Consider the following 14500-nt stretch of genomic DNA (forward strand, 5'->3'; position numbering starts at 1 on the left):
ACTGGCTTTAATTATCTGAATGTACTTCGAACACTGCTTTTTTGCATCCTGATCATGGCTGATAGAGATATTTAATCTCAGTTTAACCACTGTGATAGCTAAACACATAGATATACATCTTGATTCACCTAGTGAATTCCCCACCTAGCGTCTCACGTCCTGACATGTTCTGACCAGTGCCTCTCTCCTTTGCCTTGCAGTTTCCCAGAAAGCCGGAGGGAGGATGGACCGGCTGATCTTCTCCTTGTTGATGCTGGCCGTCTCCACCAGGGGGCAGCTGTGCCCCAAGCGCTGCATGTGCCAGAACCTGTCCCCCTCGCTGGCCATCCTCTGCGCTAAGACGGGCCTACTCTTCGTGCCCACCGTCATCGACCGGCGCACCGTGGAGCTGCGGCTCACTGAGAACTATATCACAGCCATAAGGAGGCGGGACTTTGCCAACATGACTAGTTTGATCCATCTGACGTTGTCCCGCAACACCATAAGCCAGATCATGCCTTACACCTTCGAGGACCTAAAGCGGCTGCGGGCGCTGCACCTGGACAGCAACCGGCTGAGTGTGATCAGGGATGACCACTTTCGGGGGCTCACCAACCTTAGGCACCTGATCTTGGCCAACAACCAGCTGCACAATATCTCTCCCCACGCCTTTGATGACTTCACAGGAACCCTGGAAGACCTAGACCTGTCCTACAACAACCTGGTGGACATCCCCTGGGAGACGATAGGTCGTCTAACCAATGTCAACACCCTTAACATGGACCATAACCTTATAGAGCACGTGCCCCAAGGGATCTTCACCAACCTGCATAAGCTGGCGCGTCTGGACATGACGTCCAATAAGCTTAAGAAGATCCCACCGGATCCACTTTTTCTGCGCATCCCTGTCTACGCGAAAGCCAAAGGATCTCCTCAGTCGTCATTGGTGATGAGTTTTGGTGGAAACCCGCTCCACTGTAACTGTGAGCTGCTGTGGCTGAGGAGGCTGACCAGAGAAGACGATCTGGAGACCTGCGCCTCTCCTCCAGACCTCACAGCCAAGTACTTCTGGACCATCCCCGAGGAGGAGTTCATCTGTGAGCCTCCGGTCATGACCAGGAAGTCTGCCAAGACCTTCACCATGGAGGGCCAGCCTACCAGTCTGAAGTGCAAGGCCAATGGAGACCCGGACCCAGAGATTCACTGGATTTCCCCCGAGGGCCGTCTGATCTCCAACACGTCACGGACTGTCACCTTCAGCAACGGGAGCCTGGACATCAACATCACCTCCCTGAAGGACTCTGGAACCTTCACCTGCATTGCCTCCAACGCAGCGGGGGAGTCCACGGGCCAGGTGGAGCTGGTGGTCAACCTCCTCCCCCACCTGGCCAACAGCACCAACCGGCTACGGGAGCCCGACCCTGGTCCGTCAGACATCCTCACCTCGGCCAAGTCCACCTCAACCACGGGCAACGACACACGGAGGAACCAGGAGGGAAGGGTGCTGATGGCGGAGCTGACAGCTAGCTCAGTGCTGATCAAATGGCCATATCAGAACCACGTTCCTGGGATCAGGATGTACCAGGTCCAGTACAACAGTTCCCTGGATGACACGCTTATCTACAGGTGAGGGGGGATAGGGATCTAAACAGGGGTGATGGGGAAATGAAGAGGGGAAATAGCTTCAGTCTCTTGGTTAGAATGAGTTAATAACTTTGAACTGGTTTTTTTTTTGTATTAATGACCTACTCAAGGTTTTATGATTAAATACCATTTTGACTCACAGATGTACAATTACAAAATGTCTATCAGTAGCAATCATAAGAACACCAGAAACATTTCATCTTGTACAAATGTATGTCATTATAATGAGATGATAATTAGGTGGTAATTACTCATCATTATTTGCAAGAGATAAACAAGGACACTTTTTCATTTGCTTTGAGAAAATGTTTCCTCTCTTCTCTTGTTCTTGTTCCAAGGTAATACTATTTTGTTTTGATGCTTCCGTCATTGCAGACGCCAGGTCCAACATCAATTTATATCAATTTGTAGAGTTTGTATCGCTCTGATGGATGCTGATGGATCGTTCTGTTCCCACTCATTAATTATTTTGGTCCTCAAAAAGTATTGGTTTTCATTCAAGTCTCCTCACGTCTTCTTACGGGGCCTGGCCCAGGGCTGTATGCAGGCAACTTTTTATTTTTCTTCTCTGATCAATGACAGCAGTCACCAAGGGAGAAAATTGATTTAGGATCTCATTTAGGGCGTCCACGCCGAGATTCTGGTGGCAACTCTCAGTGACCGAAGATAGGCGGGTCTGTCCCACTGTAGAAAATGCACAGCCACAGTGAGAGAAAGGGAGAACTTTTCAATATTTGTTTCAAGGGAAACGTATTCCCCAAGCAGTGTCTGTTACCACGGGGAGTTGGAGGGATGATTTTGAATGCTGAACACATAGAGGAGCGTTGTGCACAGAGAGGCACAGTTTGGATTGTGGATAGTTTTAGAGCAGGTACACAGTTAATAGACTGATGCTTCTGTGCTCTGATGCACTCTGTCTCAGCAGATAGTGTGGGGAGCCTAAACGAATGAACACGGCAGCTAATTAACTGAGTGGACAGGAGAGATGTTAATGTAGGTGAATTTATCTAGTACTAAGGACTTAAACCTGGCTCCCTGATTATTGTTCCTCATTGACTAGTTGACTGATTTGTTTATTTGGTGTGGGCAAGCCTGTGAGCACACACACACATTACACGCTTGCGCGGACATACACACATATGCGCGCACGCACGCACACACACACACACACACACACACACACACACACACACACACACACACACACACACACACAGTTATGTAAACCTAGCATATTACAGTATGTATCTTGCACTTGTCTACACACCCACTGAAGGGTATGAGCACATAGTACACTCAAAGGCATTCAATACACTAATACAAACACACACCCACACAAACAAAGCAAGTACAGTACAGTACATTTCTTAAACAACTCATCATAAAAAAAACATATTTCTTTGTTTTAGATGAATCAGAGGTTTTGTTCGACTCTAGGGCAGAAAAGCTTGCTTAAATTCAGCCTCTGTCTTCCATATTGATTTGGAAGAAGAGAAGAATGTGCATAAGGGACATGTTTCGGAGGCGAGGAGCTCAAGCTAGCAACAACACCCCGAAGCTGTAATTTATAGACATTTTTCAAAAGCTGTGCAGAGCAATGGCGTAACAGCCACTGCCAGCTCCCAGTACACAACACACCGCAGCCCAAAAATTATTACGAGCGACTCAGTATAATGCCCACAGGAACTGGGTCGACCAAACGAATGGTCCAGCCTGCCAGCTCGCTACGCATTAGGGCTATGGAAATGTCTGCCGGTACCCTTCTGCTGATTTGTCCCTTTGCAAATTAGCTGCTATGTTCACTTTGCTCTGTTCCAGCTCCTACTCAAAATGTGTCCTTGATCATTTTAGCCATTTCTGTAAAAAAAAAAAAACGAAAAAACATGTCATTTTGGCCCAATAGGGCTTGATAGTCCTTCCCTTGTGTCCGTGGATCTGAAATGACTTGACAAATGCATTTGATACAGTGTAAATCAATGCCCTCTTTTTCACATCAACAGTCAGAAAAAAAATGGACTATTAAAAGGAAGCCATCTGACAGTATTGGGACATGGCCCCTACCATTCCTCCAATGTAGGAAGTGATTAATAGTTTATATCAGAAGCACCCGGGGCCCGGCTGTGAGGACCATTGAGTTCCACTGTATATTTGCTGGCACAGTCACTTGGGCGGTACCCATCGATGGCATTGATAGTGTATCCATGCGGGGTGTCACCAGGAAACAATGGGACCCAGCTGGACTTATGCAGTAGTCACACTTCCTCAACTCCCCTTAACGCCTCTGATTTACAGGACTATTTGCCGCACTGACACCACCGAGCTCCTCTCAGTCCCTCTCTGGGGTGGGGCCCCCGGTGAATAGAGGCCCCACCACAATAGAATAGCACCGTCGTACACACGCACACTCCTTTCATGCTCTGCTTTTTAAATCACCTCTGCATGAGGTTCTGTTAGGCATGGGCGGAAGAGCACTGTAGGGGGAGACGGGAAGAAGTGAAGAGAGAAAGAATGAGGGAACCGAGATTTTGTCGCTGTGATATCATGATTATCAGCCGAACTATATTACTAAGGGATGGAAGTTTGTTCAGTCATTTTAAATCGAGGAGCAGGCTCAGAATGTGTAAGTGCTTCTACTACATCTTCTACAGCTACAGTGTTCACAGTTGAATAGACTGCTAATCCACTTGTGAGCAAGTGGACTCATGTGAGAGGGAGGAAGCAAGGCATTTACTGTTTGCTCACTTATACCATTGGTTATTTTAATACTTTGTGATGACCAATGAGCTCACCGATCTACTCGCTTGACAGACTTGGGTCTGTTTATACTTGAGTGATTATTAGTATACATGCAACATTCATCACCTATTTATTTGGAGCTTTTGTTGGCTCTCTGAGCTGGCATGGGTTTCTTGGGAGAGACAAAACCATCCCATTGGGCACACACTCGTTCAATCATCGTTGTGTCCACGTCATTTCAATGAAATGACATGGAACCAACATGGAATAGATGTTGAATTGACATCTTTGCCCAGCGGGATCATTGGTATGCAACAATTTGCCCACTTGAAGTGTATTTGCGATATCTCTCAGACAGTCCTTATAAGGACTATATATAGTCAGAACAAAATGAAAACACTAAACATTAGGGATTCTTCTAAACAAAGGCTTGGCAAAGTTTGATGCGTGGAGCAAAACGGAGCATTGCGTAAGTCAATTCCCCAAATGATGGTTTTGACAAGACTCGGTTGTCAACAAGCTCATCCTATTTTCAAACGTGGACAGGTCATTTCATTTTGGTGTTGTACTTGAAGGCCCCCGGCAAAGAGGGCACAATGACATGTTCACAGCATTGCCTTGTGAGAAATCAAAATAGAATCAAACAGGAGAGCATTACATTGCTGTACACCGCTTCTCCTGAGCAATGGGTATACCATCAACGTAGTTGTCTCACTGTGCATGATGGTGCAGCATATCGCCTGTACAGAGATGGCTAGATAGACAAAAGGCTAAATATGTAGGTTTTGGCTGAGGGAACGAGCCAGTCTACCTTGTTCTTTTGTTAACCACTCTTTACATTGCGGTCCTCTGTGTTGGAACTAACCACCAAACTGGCCAGGGCTTTAAAGCATAAAGGATGACTCATCCAGTCCACATAGTATGTAAGATCAGATCTCGCATGGAGGTGTCGAATAGGGATCCAAGAAAGACAATGTTGTTGCCTATTTCAACAAAGAATGGCAACATAATAATGTTTTGTTATCAGATGCCCACAACTGTAACATAAACGGTAAGACAAACGCACCTTGTATAAATCGACCGTCGAAGACTGAGTCAAAACACAAACATCCATTTAAAAGTAAATGAAATCTCTATTATTAATCTCTAAAATTGTTGGTTTTAAGGCTTGCCAATGCAAATGAAACCAGGCGTTGAGTTGAGAAGGTTGGTGTGGGACAGATGGTTATCCCAACCTGTTCTTCGTCGTCTACCTGCCCACTTCAACGCTTTCTTCAAGGTTATATGCCGGGACGGCATTTAAGTTATGTACAGGAAAAAGGTGGGGATTCTGATAGGCTGCCATCACGTGTGATATCTCATTCGTATGCATACAGAGTGCTGAAGCTTTCAACTGGTGTTTGTGATATCACACATAATATGCTCAGCTGCACATTACCATGTGCACTACACTTAAACTCAGGGACACAGGCGTACAAGTGTGCAGACTCTCTCTCTCTCTCTCTCTCTCTCTCTCTCTCTCACTCACTCACTCACTCTCTCTCTCTCTCTCTCTCTCTCTCTCTCACTCACTCACTCACTCACACTCACTCACTGCTCTACTAACTACCATGCAACGTCTGACTCTAAATCTCTAAGCTTAGCCTTTTTCTTTTAAGTGTTCCTTCTACGTTGCTCCCATTTTCTATGACTGGCCTCTTAGAATCCGGTGATGTTCCCCTTTTTCCAGGTTTATCCATCTTAGTGGATTCTCCTCACGTATGTCTCTGTTGGAAAGGGCAGCAAGGGGCCGATTGGCTTTATCCCCTACCAGAAGCACCAGACATGAACCCATCTGGTTGTCTCATCTCCGCCCCCCAAAAATCTCAGCTCCCTAAATGTATACATGCATGCTACTCCGGCTGCATATCAATCAAATCATTATGCTGGAAAATAAATAATAGACACCTCTCTCTGAAAATATATGATCACAAGTTAGACGACTAGACTGCCGAGGATCAAGTGTTTAAAATCAACATGAAATGAGCTGGAAATATGGACCGATTCCTTTGAATTCTGATGTGGGTGATAGAGGATATTTTCAATTTGAAGCCAGACCTTTATCTCATGTGATATGAACTGAGCCAAGACGAAGCATGAAGACCAGGAAGTACAGTATGTCATTAGGCTCCATGTAGTAGTACTGGGAGCTGCAATCCATCAGAGGTGATTGGCAGATGGTTAATGTGTGAACCGGGATATAGCATGGAGAAGAGAATAGCCTAGATAGATAGTCTTCCCCTCCAAGCTAGTGACTCCCCCATCGTGAATGATTGATGGGATGAGAGGACTTCTCCTTGCTGGAAGGCTGCAGGGTTTGTACTATGTGGTCGGATGACCCATAACCCTAAAATCACACACTGGTATTCCTGTTTCAGCTCTGGTATGATCCAATTTTATCCTGAACTTAAGTTTATAGAAGGAATGTTGTCATTCTTAGGGTTGCAAATGGAGGATATATTTATGGAAACATTTGAGGTTTACCAGTAAACTTCCAGCATTTTTGTATCTTTCAAAGATTTTATGTAATATATCACAAGACATCTAGCGGGCCTTTTTGGGTACGTAAGATTATTACAGGTGTCTGTATTTATCTCTGGACATCTGTGCATTCTTATCGCATGTAAAATATGTAAAATCATGAAATAATTTAAAAAAATAAACGCTCTAAAATATTATCCTAAATATAAACCATGAACTTTGTGAATGCCGTTGGGGTTTAATATGAGGGTCTCAGCATGAAATATCCTTTATATTATTCTTTTTTACAACCTTTTATTTATTTTACTATGTCAATATGTATTTGTTGCCAATGTTTTGGCATCAAATTGGTGGCAGTTTGTCAATAGTTGGACGAGTTGCAGAGGAAATTAAAAATAATGCCATTGTTGATTAGATGCTTTTTTAAAACCCTCCCGTTGTGTATGTTTCATGTTAATTAATGCTGTGTTCCCGGTCTAAATTGACCTCCCCATTATAGCTGATTTATAAATCCATAAGAGTATATATATTATCACCTAATGTTGTGTTAGATCTTTTTATCGACTTAAGTTCTTGTGAACATTACAAGTTTTGAACTTCTATTTGCTATTTATGGCCTGTAGGCCTCATTGACCTGAGGTCATACAAAACGTTTTTGAGTAAGAAAAGCATAATGTATGGAATATTTTGACTATAACAAATACTCAGATGAAACTGTCAGTTTCCTGGCCTCTCTCCTCCTCACCGGTGTCATGATCAAAGATATGATCGTGAGCCTCATACAGTATATCGTTTGGTCATTGTGCTGCCACAGAATGAATTGTGAGCAAGGCCTCAAAATAGCTTTATAAACCAGGGCTGTGAGAAAAGTTCTATATACAGTGGGGCAAAAAAGTATTTAGTCAGCCACCAATTGTGCAAGTTCTCCCACTTAAAAAGATGAGAGAGGCCTGTAATTTTCATCATAGGTACACTTCAACTATGACAGACAAAATTAGGGAAAAAATCCAGAAAATCACATTGTAGGATTTTTAATGAATTTATTTGCAAATTATGGTGGAAAATAAGTATTTGGGCACTGTAACATCCTGACCAGAGTTCTTATGTGTTTTGCTTGTTTAGTGTTGGTCAGGACGTGAGCTGGGTGGGAATTCTATGTTGTGTGTCTAGTTCGTCTGTTTCTGTGTCCAGCCTAATATGGTTCTCAATCAGAGACAGCTGTCAATCGTTGTCCCTGATTGAGAATCATATATAGGTGGCTTGTTTTACATTTACATTTACATTTAAGTCATTTAGCAGACGCTCTTATCCAGAGCGACTTACAAATTGGAAAGTTCATACATATTCATCCTGGTCCCCCCGTGGGAAATGAACCCACAACCCTGGCGTTGCAAGCGCCATGCTCTACCAACTGAGCCACACGGGACCACTGTGTGGCCCCGTGTGGGGATTTTGTGTTGGGGATTGTGGGTGGTTGTTTCTTGTCTCTGTGTTTTGTCTGCACCAGATAGGACTGTTTCGGTTTGCCACATTTTGTTGTTTTATATCGTTGTAAGTGTTCACTGTTTTTTTGTTTAATTAAACATGTTGAGCACTGGCTACGCTGCGTGTTGGTCCGATCGCTGCTACACTCTCTCTTCTAGTGAAGAGAGGGAAGGCTGCCGGTACAGGCACCTACAAACAAGCAAGATTTCTGGCTCTCACAGACCTGTAACTTCTTCTTTAAGAGGCTCCTCTGTCCTCCACTCGTTACCTGTATTAATGGCACCTGTTTGAACTTGTTATCAGTATAAAAGACACCTGTCCACAACCTCAAACAGTCACACTCCAAACTCCACTATGGCCAAGACCAAAGAGCTGTCAAAGGACACCAGAAACAAAATTGTAGACCTGCACCAGGCTGGGAAGACTGAATCTGCAATAGGTAAGCAGCTTGGTTTGAAGAAATCAACTGTGGGAGCAATTATTAGGAAATGGAAGACATACAAGACCACTGATAATCTCCCTCGATCTGGGGCTCCACGCAAGATCTCACCCCGTGGGGTCAAAATGATCACAAGAACGGTGAGCAAAAATCCCAGAACCACACGGGGGGACCTAGTGAATGACCTGCAGAGAGCTGGGACCAAAGTAACAAAGCCTACCATCAGTAACACACTACACCGCCAGGGACTCAAATCATGCAGTGCCAGACATGTCCCCTGCTTAAGCCAGTACATGTCCAGGCCCGTCTGAAGTTTGCTAGAGAGCATTTGGATGATCCAGAAGAAGATTGGGAGAATGTCATAAGGTCAGATGAAACCAAAATAGAACTTTTTGGTAAAAACTCAACTCGTCGTGTTTGGAGGACAAAGAATGCTGAGTTGCATCCAAAGAACAGGGAGGAGGTGGCCTACAGGGAGGAGGTGAGGGCCCTCGGAGTGTGGTGTCAGGAAAATAACCTCACACTCAACGTCAACAAAACAAAGGAGATGATTGTGAACTTCAGGAAACAGCAGAGGGAGCACCCCCCTATCCACATCGACGGGTCAGTAGTGGAGAAGGTGGAAAGTTTTAAGTTCCTCGGTGTACACATCACGGACAAACTGAATTGGTCCACCCACACAGACAGCGTTGTGAAGAAGGCGCAGCAGCGCCTCTTCAACCTCAGGAGGCTGAAGAAATTCGGCTTGTCACCAAAAGCACAGCAGCGCCTCTTCAACCTCAGGAGGCTGAAGAAATTCGGCTTGTCACCAAAAGCACTCACAAACTTCTACAGCACAATCGACAGCATCCTGTCGGGCTGTATCACCGCCTGGTACGGCAACTGCTCCGCCCACAACCGTAAGGCTCTCCAGAGGGTAGTGAGGTCTGCACAACGCATCACCGGGGGCAAACTACCTGCCCTCCAGGACACCTACACCACCCGATGTCACAGGAAGGCCATAAAGATCATCAAGGACAACAACCACCCAAGCCACTGCCTGTTCACCCCGCTATCATCCAGAAGGCGAGGTCAGTACAGGTGCATCAAAGCAGGGACCGAGAGACTGAAAAACAGCTTCTATCTCAAGGCCATCAGACTGTTAAACAGCCACCACTAACAGTTAGCGGCCGCTGCCAACATACTGACTCAACTCCAGCCACTTTAATAATGGGAATTGATGGAAATTATGTAAAAATGTACCACTAGCCACTTTAAACAATGCCACCTAATATAATGTTTACATACCCTACATTACTCATCTCATATGTATATGTATATACTGTACTCTATATCATCTACTGCATCTTGCCATCTCTATGTAATACATGTATCACTAGCCACTTTAAACTATGCCACTTTATGTTTACATACCCTACATTACTCATCTCATATGTATATACTGTACTCTATACCATCTACTGCATCTTGCCTATGCCGTTCTGTACCATCACTCATTCATATATCTTTATGTACATATTCTTTATCCCTTTACACTTGTGTGTATAAGGTAGTAGTTGTGGAATTGTTAGGTTAGATTACTTGTGGGTTATTACTGCATTGTCGGAACTAGAAGCACAAGCATTTCGCTACACTCGCATTAACATCTGCTAACCATGTGTATGTGACAAATAAAATTTGATTTGATTTGATTTAGAACACCATACCTACTGTGAAGCATGGGGGTGGAAACATCATCCTTTTTTGGCTGTTTTTCTGAAAAGGGACCAGGACGACTGATCCGTGTAAAGGAAAGAATGAATGGGGCCATGTATCGTGAGATTTTGAGTGAAAACCTCCTTCCATCAGCAAGGGAATTGAAGATGAAACGTGGCTGGGTCTTTCAGCATGACAATGATCCCAAACACACCGCCCGGGCAACGAAGGAGTGGCTTCGTAAGAAGCATTTCAAGGTCCTGGAGTGGCCTAGCCAGTCTCCAGATCTCAACCCCATAGAAATCTTTGGAGGGAGTTGAAAGTCCGTGTTGCCCAGCAACAGCCCCAAAACACATCACTGCTCTAGAGGAGATCTGCATGGAGGAATGGGCCAAAATACCAGCAACAGTGTGTGAAAACCTTGTGAAGACTTACAGAAAACGTTTGACCTCTGTCATTGCCAACAAAGGGTATATAACAAAGTATTGAGTTAAACTTTTGTTATTGTCACGTTCCTGACCTGTTTTTCCTTTGTTTTACTTTGTTTAGTTGGTCAGGACGTGTGCTGGGTGTGTAGTCTATGTTATGTGTTGCTATGTTGGGTTAATGTGTTGCCTGATATGGTTCTCAATTAGAGGCAGGTGTTTGACGTTTCCTCTGATTGAGAACCATATTAAGGTAGGCTGTTCTCACTGTTTGTTTGTGGGTGATTGTTCCTGTGTCTGTGTATACCACACGGGACTGTTTCGTTTGTTCGTTCGTTTGGCTAGTCTTTCCTGTTCGTGCGTTCTTCGTGTCTATTGTAAGTTCGTAAGTTCAGGTCTGTCTACGTCGTTTTGTTGTTTTTGTATTTTCCAAGTGTTTTGTCAGTGTTTCGTCTTGTTAAATAAATTCATTATGTCATCATACCTCGCTGCGTATTGGTCCTCAGATCCTTCTCGCCTCTCCTCGTCTGAGGAGGAGGACGACTTAGACGAACGTTACAGTTATTGACCAAATACTTATTTTCCACCATAATTTGCAAATAAATTCATTAAAAATCCTACAATGTGATTTTCTGGATTTTTTTTCTCATTTTGTCTGTCATAGTTGAAGTGTACCTATGTACCTATGATGAAAATTACAGGCCTCTCTCATCTTTTTAAGTGGGAGAACTTGCACAATTGGTGGCTGACTAAATACTTTTTTGCCCCACTGTATTATTGAAACAATGTTGCGATTGTTTGTGAGAATGCCAACAGGTGTGGTTCCCGTGGGGGAAATATTCTATTGGGGAAGGTTGCCATGGACACCAAGAAGGGGAGTGAGGTGTGTGTGTGTGTATGTATGTGTGTGTGTGTGCTCAAACACACATGCATGTGGTGGTCTGGGAGAGGAAGTGTCCATCTGGTTAATGGGCATGTGCCTGAACTCAATTTTATACACTAATTGTAGTCTCACCCATTAATTTCTAATGACCGGTGATTTTTGACCAGGAACACCACAGGTGTACAAAAGTTAAATAAAACACCCAAAATGTAATGAAAATCATCCAAATGTATTTTATGTGTTCAGACGCTCTGTGTGGACAAAGTCATGGATCCTTATGACAATCAGATTAAATGAACTACATTTTTCAGAGCGCGAACTTGAAAATCGGTCCAATTTGACCGGAACACAACAGGAGGGTTAAATGAATTAGGCTATTTCCTTTTGAACCATATGGTCTATCTACTAGAAACTCATGGACAATTATGGACACAAAGTTATAGAACTATAAATTACCAAACTTACAATAGATTGCCAAAATTACCGAAGATATCGGGTAACTTTGGTGAATTTCTGGTAGCTTTGTAACCCTAGTCATGGTAAGTTTTATCGGTCAATGGGATTAAGCAGTGTGTTTCTCCCTAACTCTTCTACTGAGCCTGAGTCCTGCCAGTTGTTAGTTCACTTACGGCTCATGCCTTCCTTATTTACTTTGTTTGTAATTCTCTACTAATATGTGTGTACACACATGTGGCATTACGCACTTAGCTAATCATTAGGCCATTGTCCTCTAATTCAATGATTCACTTAGTATTAACTAATTGGATTACACCCCCTAACATCAACTGGGCATTCACACAAGTACCAAATACCTGCTTCAATGACTGCCAATTATACTCAACCCATGAAAAATAATTCATGTTATCAAGCGCTACAGTTCAAAAGAGTCACTTCGCTCTAGCTAGTTACATGGGCGTGAGCGAGGCCCTTTTGTAATGCACAGTTACCGCAGTACTTTTTCCATTCTCTCCTCCTCTGGTCCAAATCTAGCTGTGCTCAGAAGAAAGGCCCTGTCACCTCCCCAGACCCATACTGATGTGCTGGTCCTTGGCATCTTGCTCAGAGTTTTCATCATCCTCCCCAAGCCCCAGATCATTTTTTTATTATGGGTGTTGACATGCCCCCCCCATCTCCTCCATCCCCGGGAGTGTTTAGATTAATTTAGCAGACAGACATACAACAGCCGTAGCGATAACGAGGGAGGGAGGGAGGCGCTGGCCCAGTTAGTGATTTTAATCACCGGCAACAGGTCACTCTTTTTTATAAAGGAGTGAAGGCAGCAGAATGTGACAGAGATGCTGTTGAGTTACCTATTGATGGATAACGGAGGTGACTACGTCATTGAATGAGGAGGAGGGATCGAGTTGATGCACCGGAAATGATGGGCAAAGGCCATGCGTTTGTCATTACCGTGTTGTAATATGAACAATGTTCCGTGTCTTCATGAACAGTCCATCATCTGAACGCAAATATCAAATTCACACGCACGCATGCACACACACACGCACAGTCACATGCTCTTTCTTTCTCATGAGCACACACACACACACCCAGTCACATGCTTTCCTCGCTCTCTTTCTTGCTCAAACTAAGCATTACATTAATTTGGTTAGCAGGAATGTTATAAGAAGCATTAGTAAAGTATGCTCCTGCTCTTTTAAGTGCAAATCCATCACAGAAACAGTTTGATTGAAATACTAATTTCTTTGGAAGCACTCAAGCCTGCACTGTGAAGTAAAACAAACAAAGATAACTTTTAAACTGACTTTGTCCACTTGTCTTCTCCCAAGACATGTCTCACAATGATTTTAGGAAGTTTTCTAAGCAGATTTAATTCCTGAAATACTCAATTATAGGAAGGCAATGTAAGCCAATGCTCGCTGATAGTAGATCAATTCCCATAGGCTCTTGGGGTGTTTCCGGGTGCTTTGGGGTGCTTCTTCTCAAAGCCTGTCGCTAAGCCCCTTAGTGATTGTGGATAACTGGGATTTCTCTGAAAGGCATTAAGGTGTTCTGACCCCCCCCCCCCCCCTCTTTCTTCAACTCAGAGCCACTTCAAATAATCGGGCAGATTTGAGGAAGCGTGGCAAGTGCCATGTTTATCCCTCATTTATCAAATCTATCGATCCGCAACACGTCCACAGAGAGACGTATGCTGTCATTGTGTTCTATGTGTCCGAGCGGCTCCTACTGTAGGTTTGCTTTTCATTGCGGGTTGAATCTGCCGTTTTACAGTTATGTCTCAACGTATTGTATGTTTGGAAACAATGAGAGAGAAATGGTCTCCATCTTGGGGCTCTGGTAAAATGTATGGGCAGTTTGAGATGGCTGGAAGGATTTAGTTTCAGGAAACTAGGTTCTGTCTGGTGAACATGCAAATCATAAGACTCTGAGTGGTGGCAGGAGTGTGTACCATAGGTTGAGGGCAGCCTAGCAGGGAGTCTCTCTGCCATGTGTTAACTGATGGGCCACTTATATAGCCTAAGCCAGATGGCCATCAGTGTAAGTGGGCTGAACTAGCCCTGTCTGCCACCTGAGGACCCGACAGAGGGAAGCAGGTGGCCTGGACAATTGTGTGTGTGTGTGTGTGTGTTTTCCTGTGAGAGTGTGTGTGTGTGTGTGTGTGTGTGGCACACAACAAAGACCTTCTGTGACTCTCTCTCTCGCGCACACACACACACACACACACACACA

At 44.2% G+C, this 14500-nt stretch overlaps 1 protein-coding gene across 1 annotated transcript in view; it reads left to right on the forward strand.

The window, feature by feature from the left end:
* Positions 1-223: 223 nt before the first annotated feature.
* The window catches only part of LOC120018665 (leucine-rich repeat and fibronectin type III domain-containing protein 1-like protein), a 35138-nt gene continuing 20861 nt past the window's right edge, over positions 224-14500 (forward strand). Inside the window, exon 1 of the mRNA XM_038961865.1 lies at positions 224-1605. Within this exon, the coding sequence (XP_038817793.1) occupies positions 224-1605 (1382 nt within the window). The remainder of the gene's footprint in view (positions 1606-14500) is intronic.

This window comes from Salvelinus namaycush, chromosome 23 (genome assembly GCF_016432855.1).
Source record: "Salvelinus namaycush isolate Seneca chromosome 23, SaNama_1.0, whole genome shotgun sequence".
In the NCBI taxonomy this organism is placed as follows: domain Eukaryota; kingdom Metazoa; phylum Chordata; class Actinopteri; order Salmoniformes; family Salmonidae; genus Salvelinus; species Salvelinus namaycush.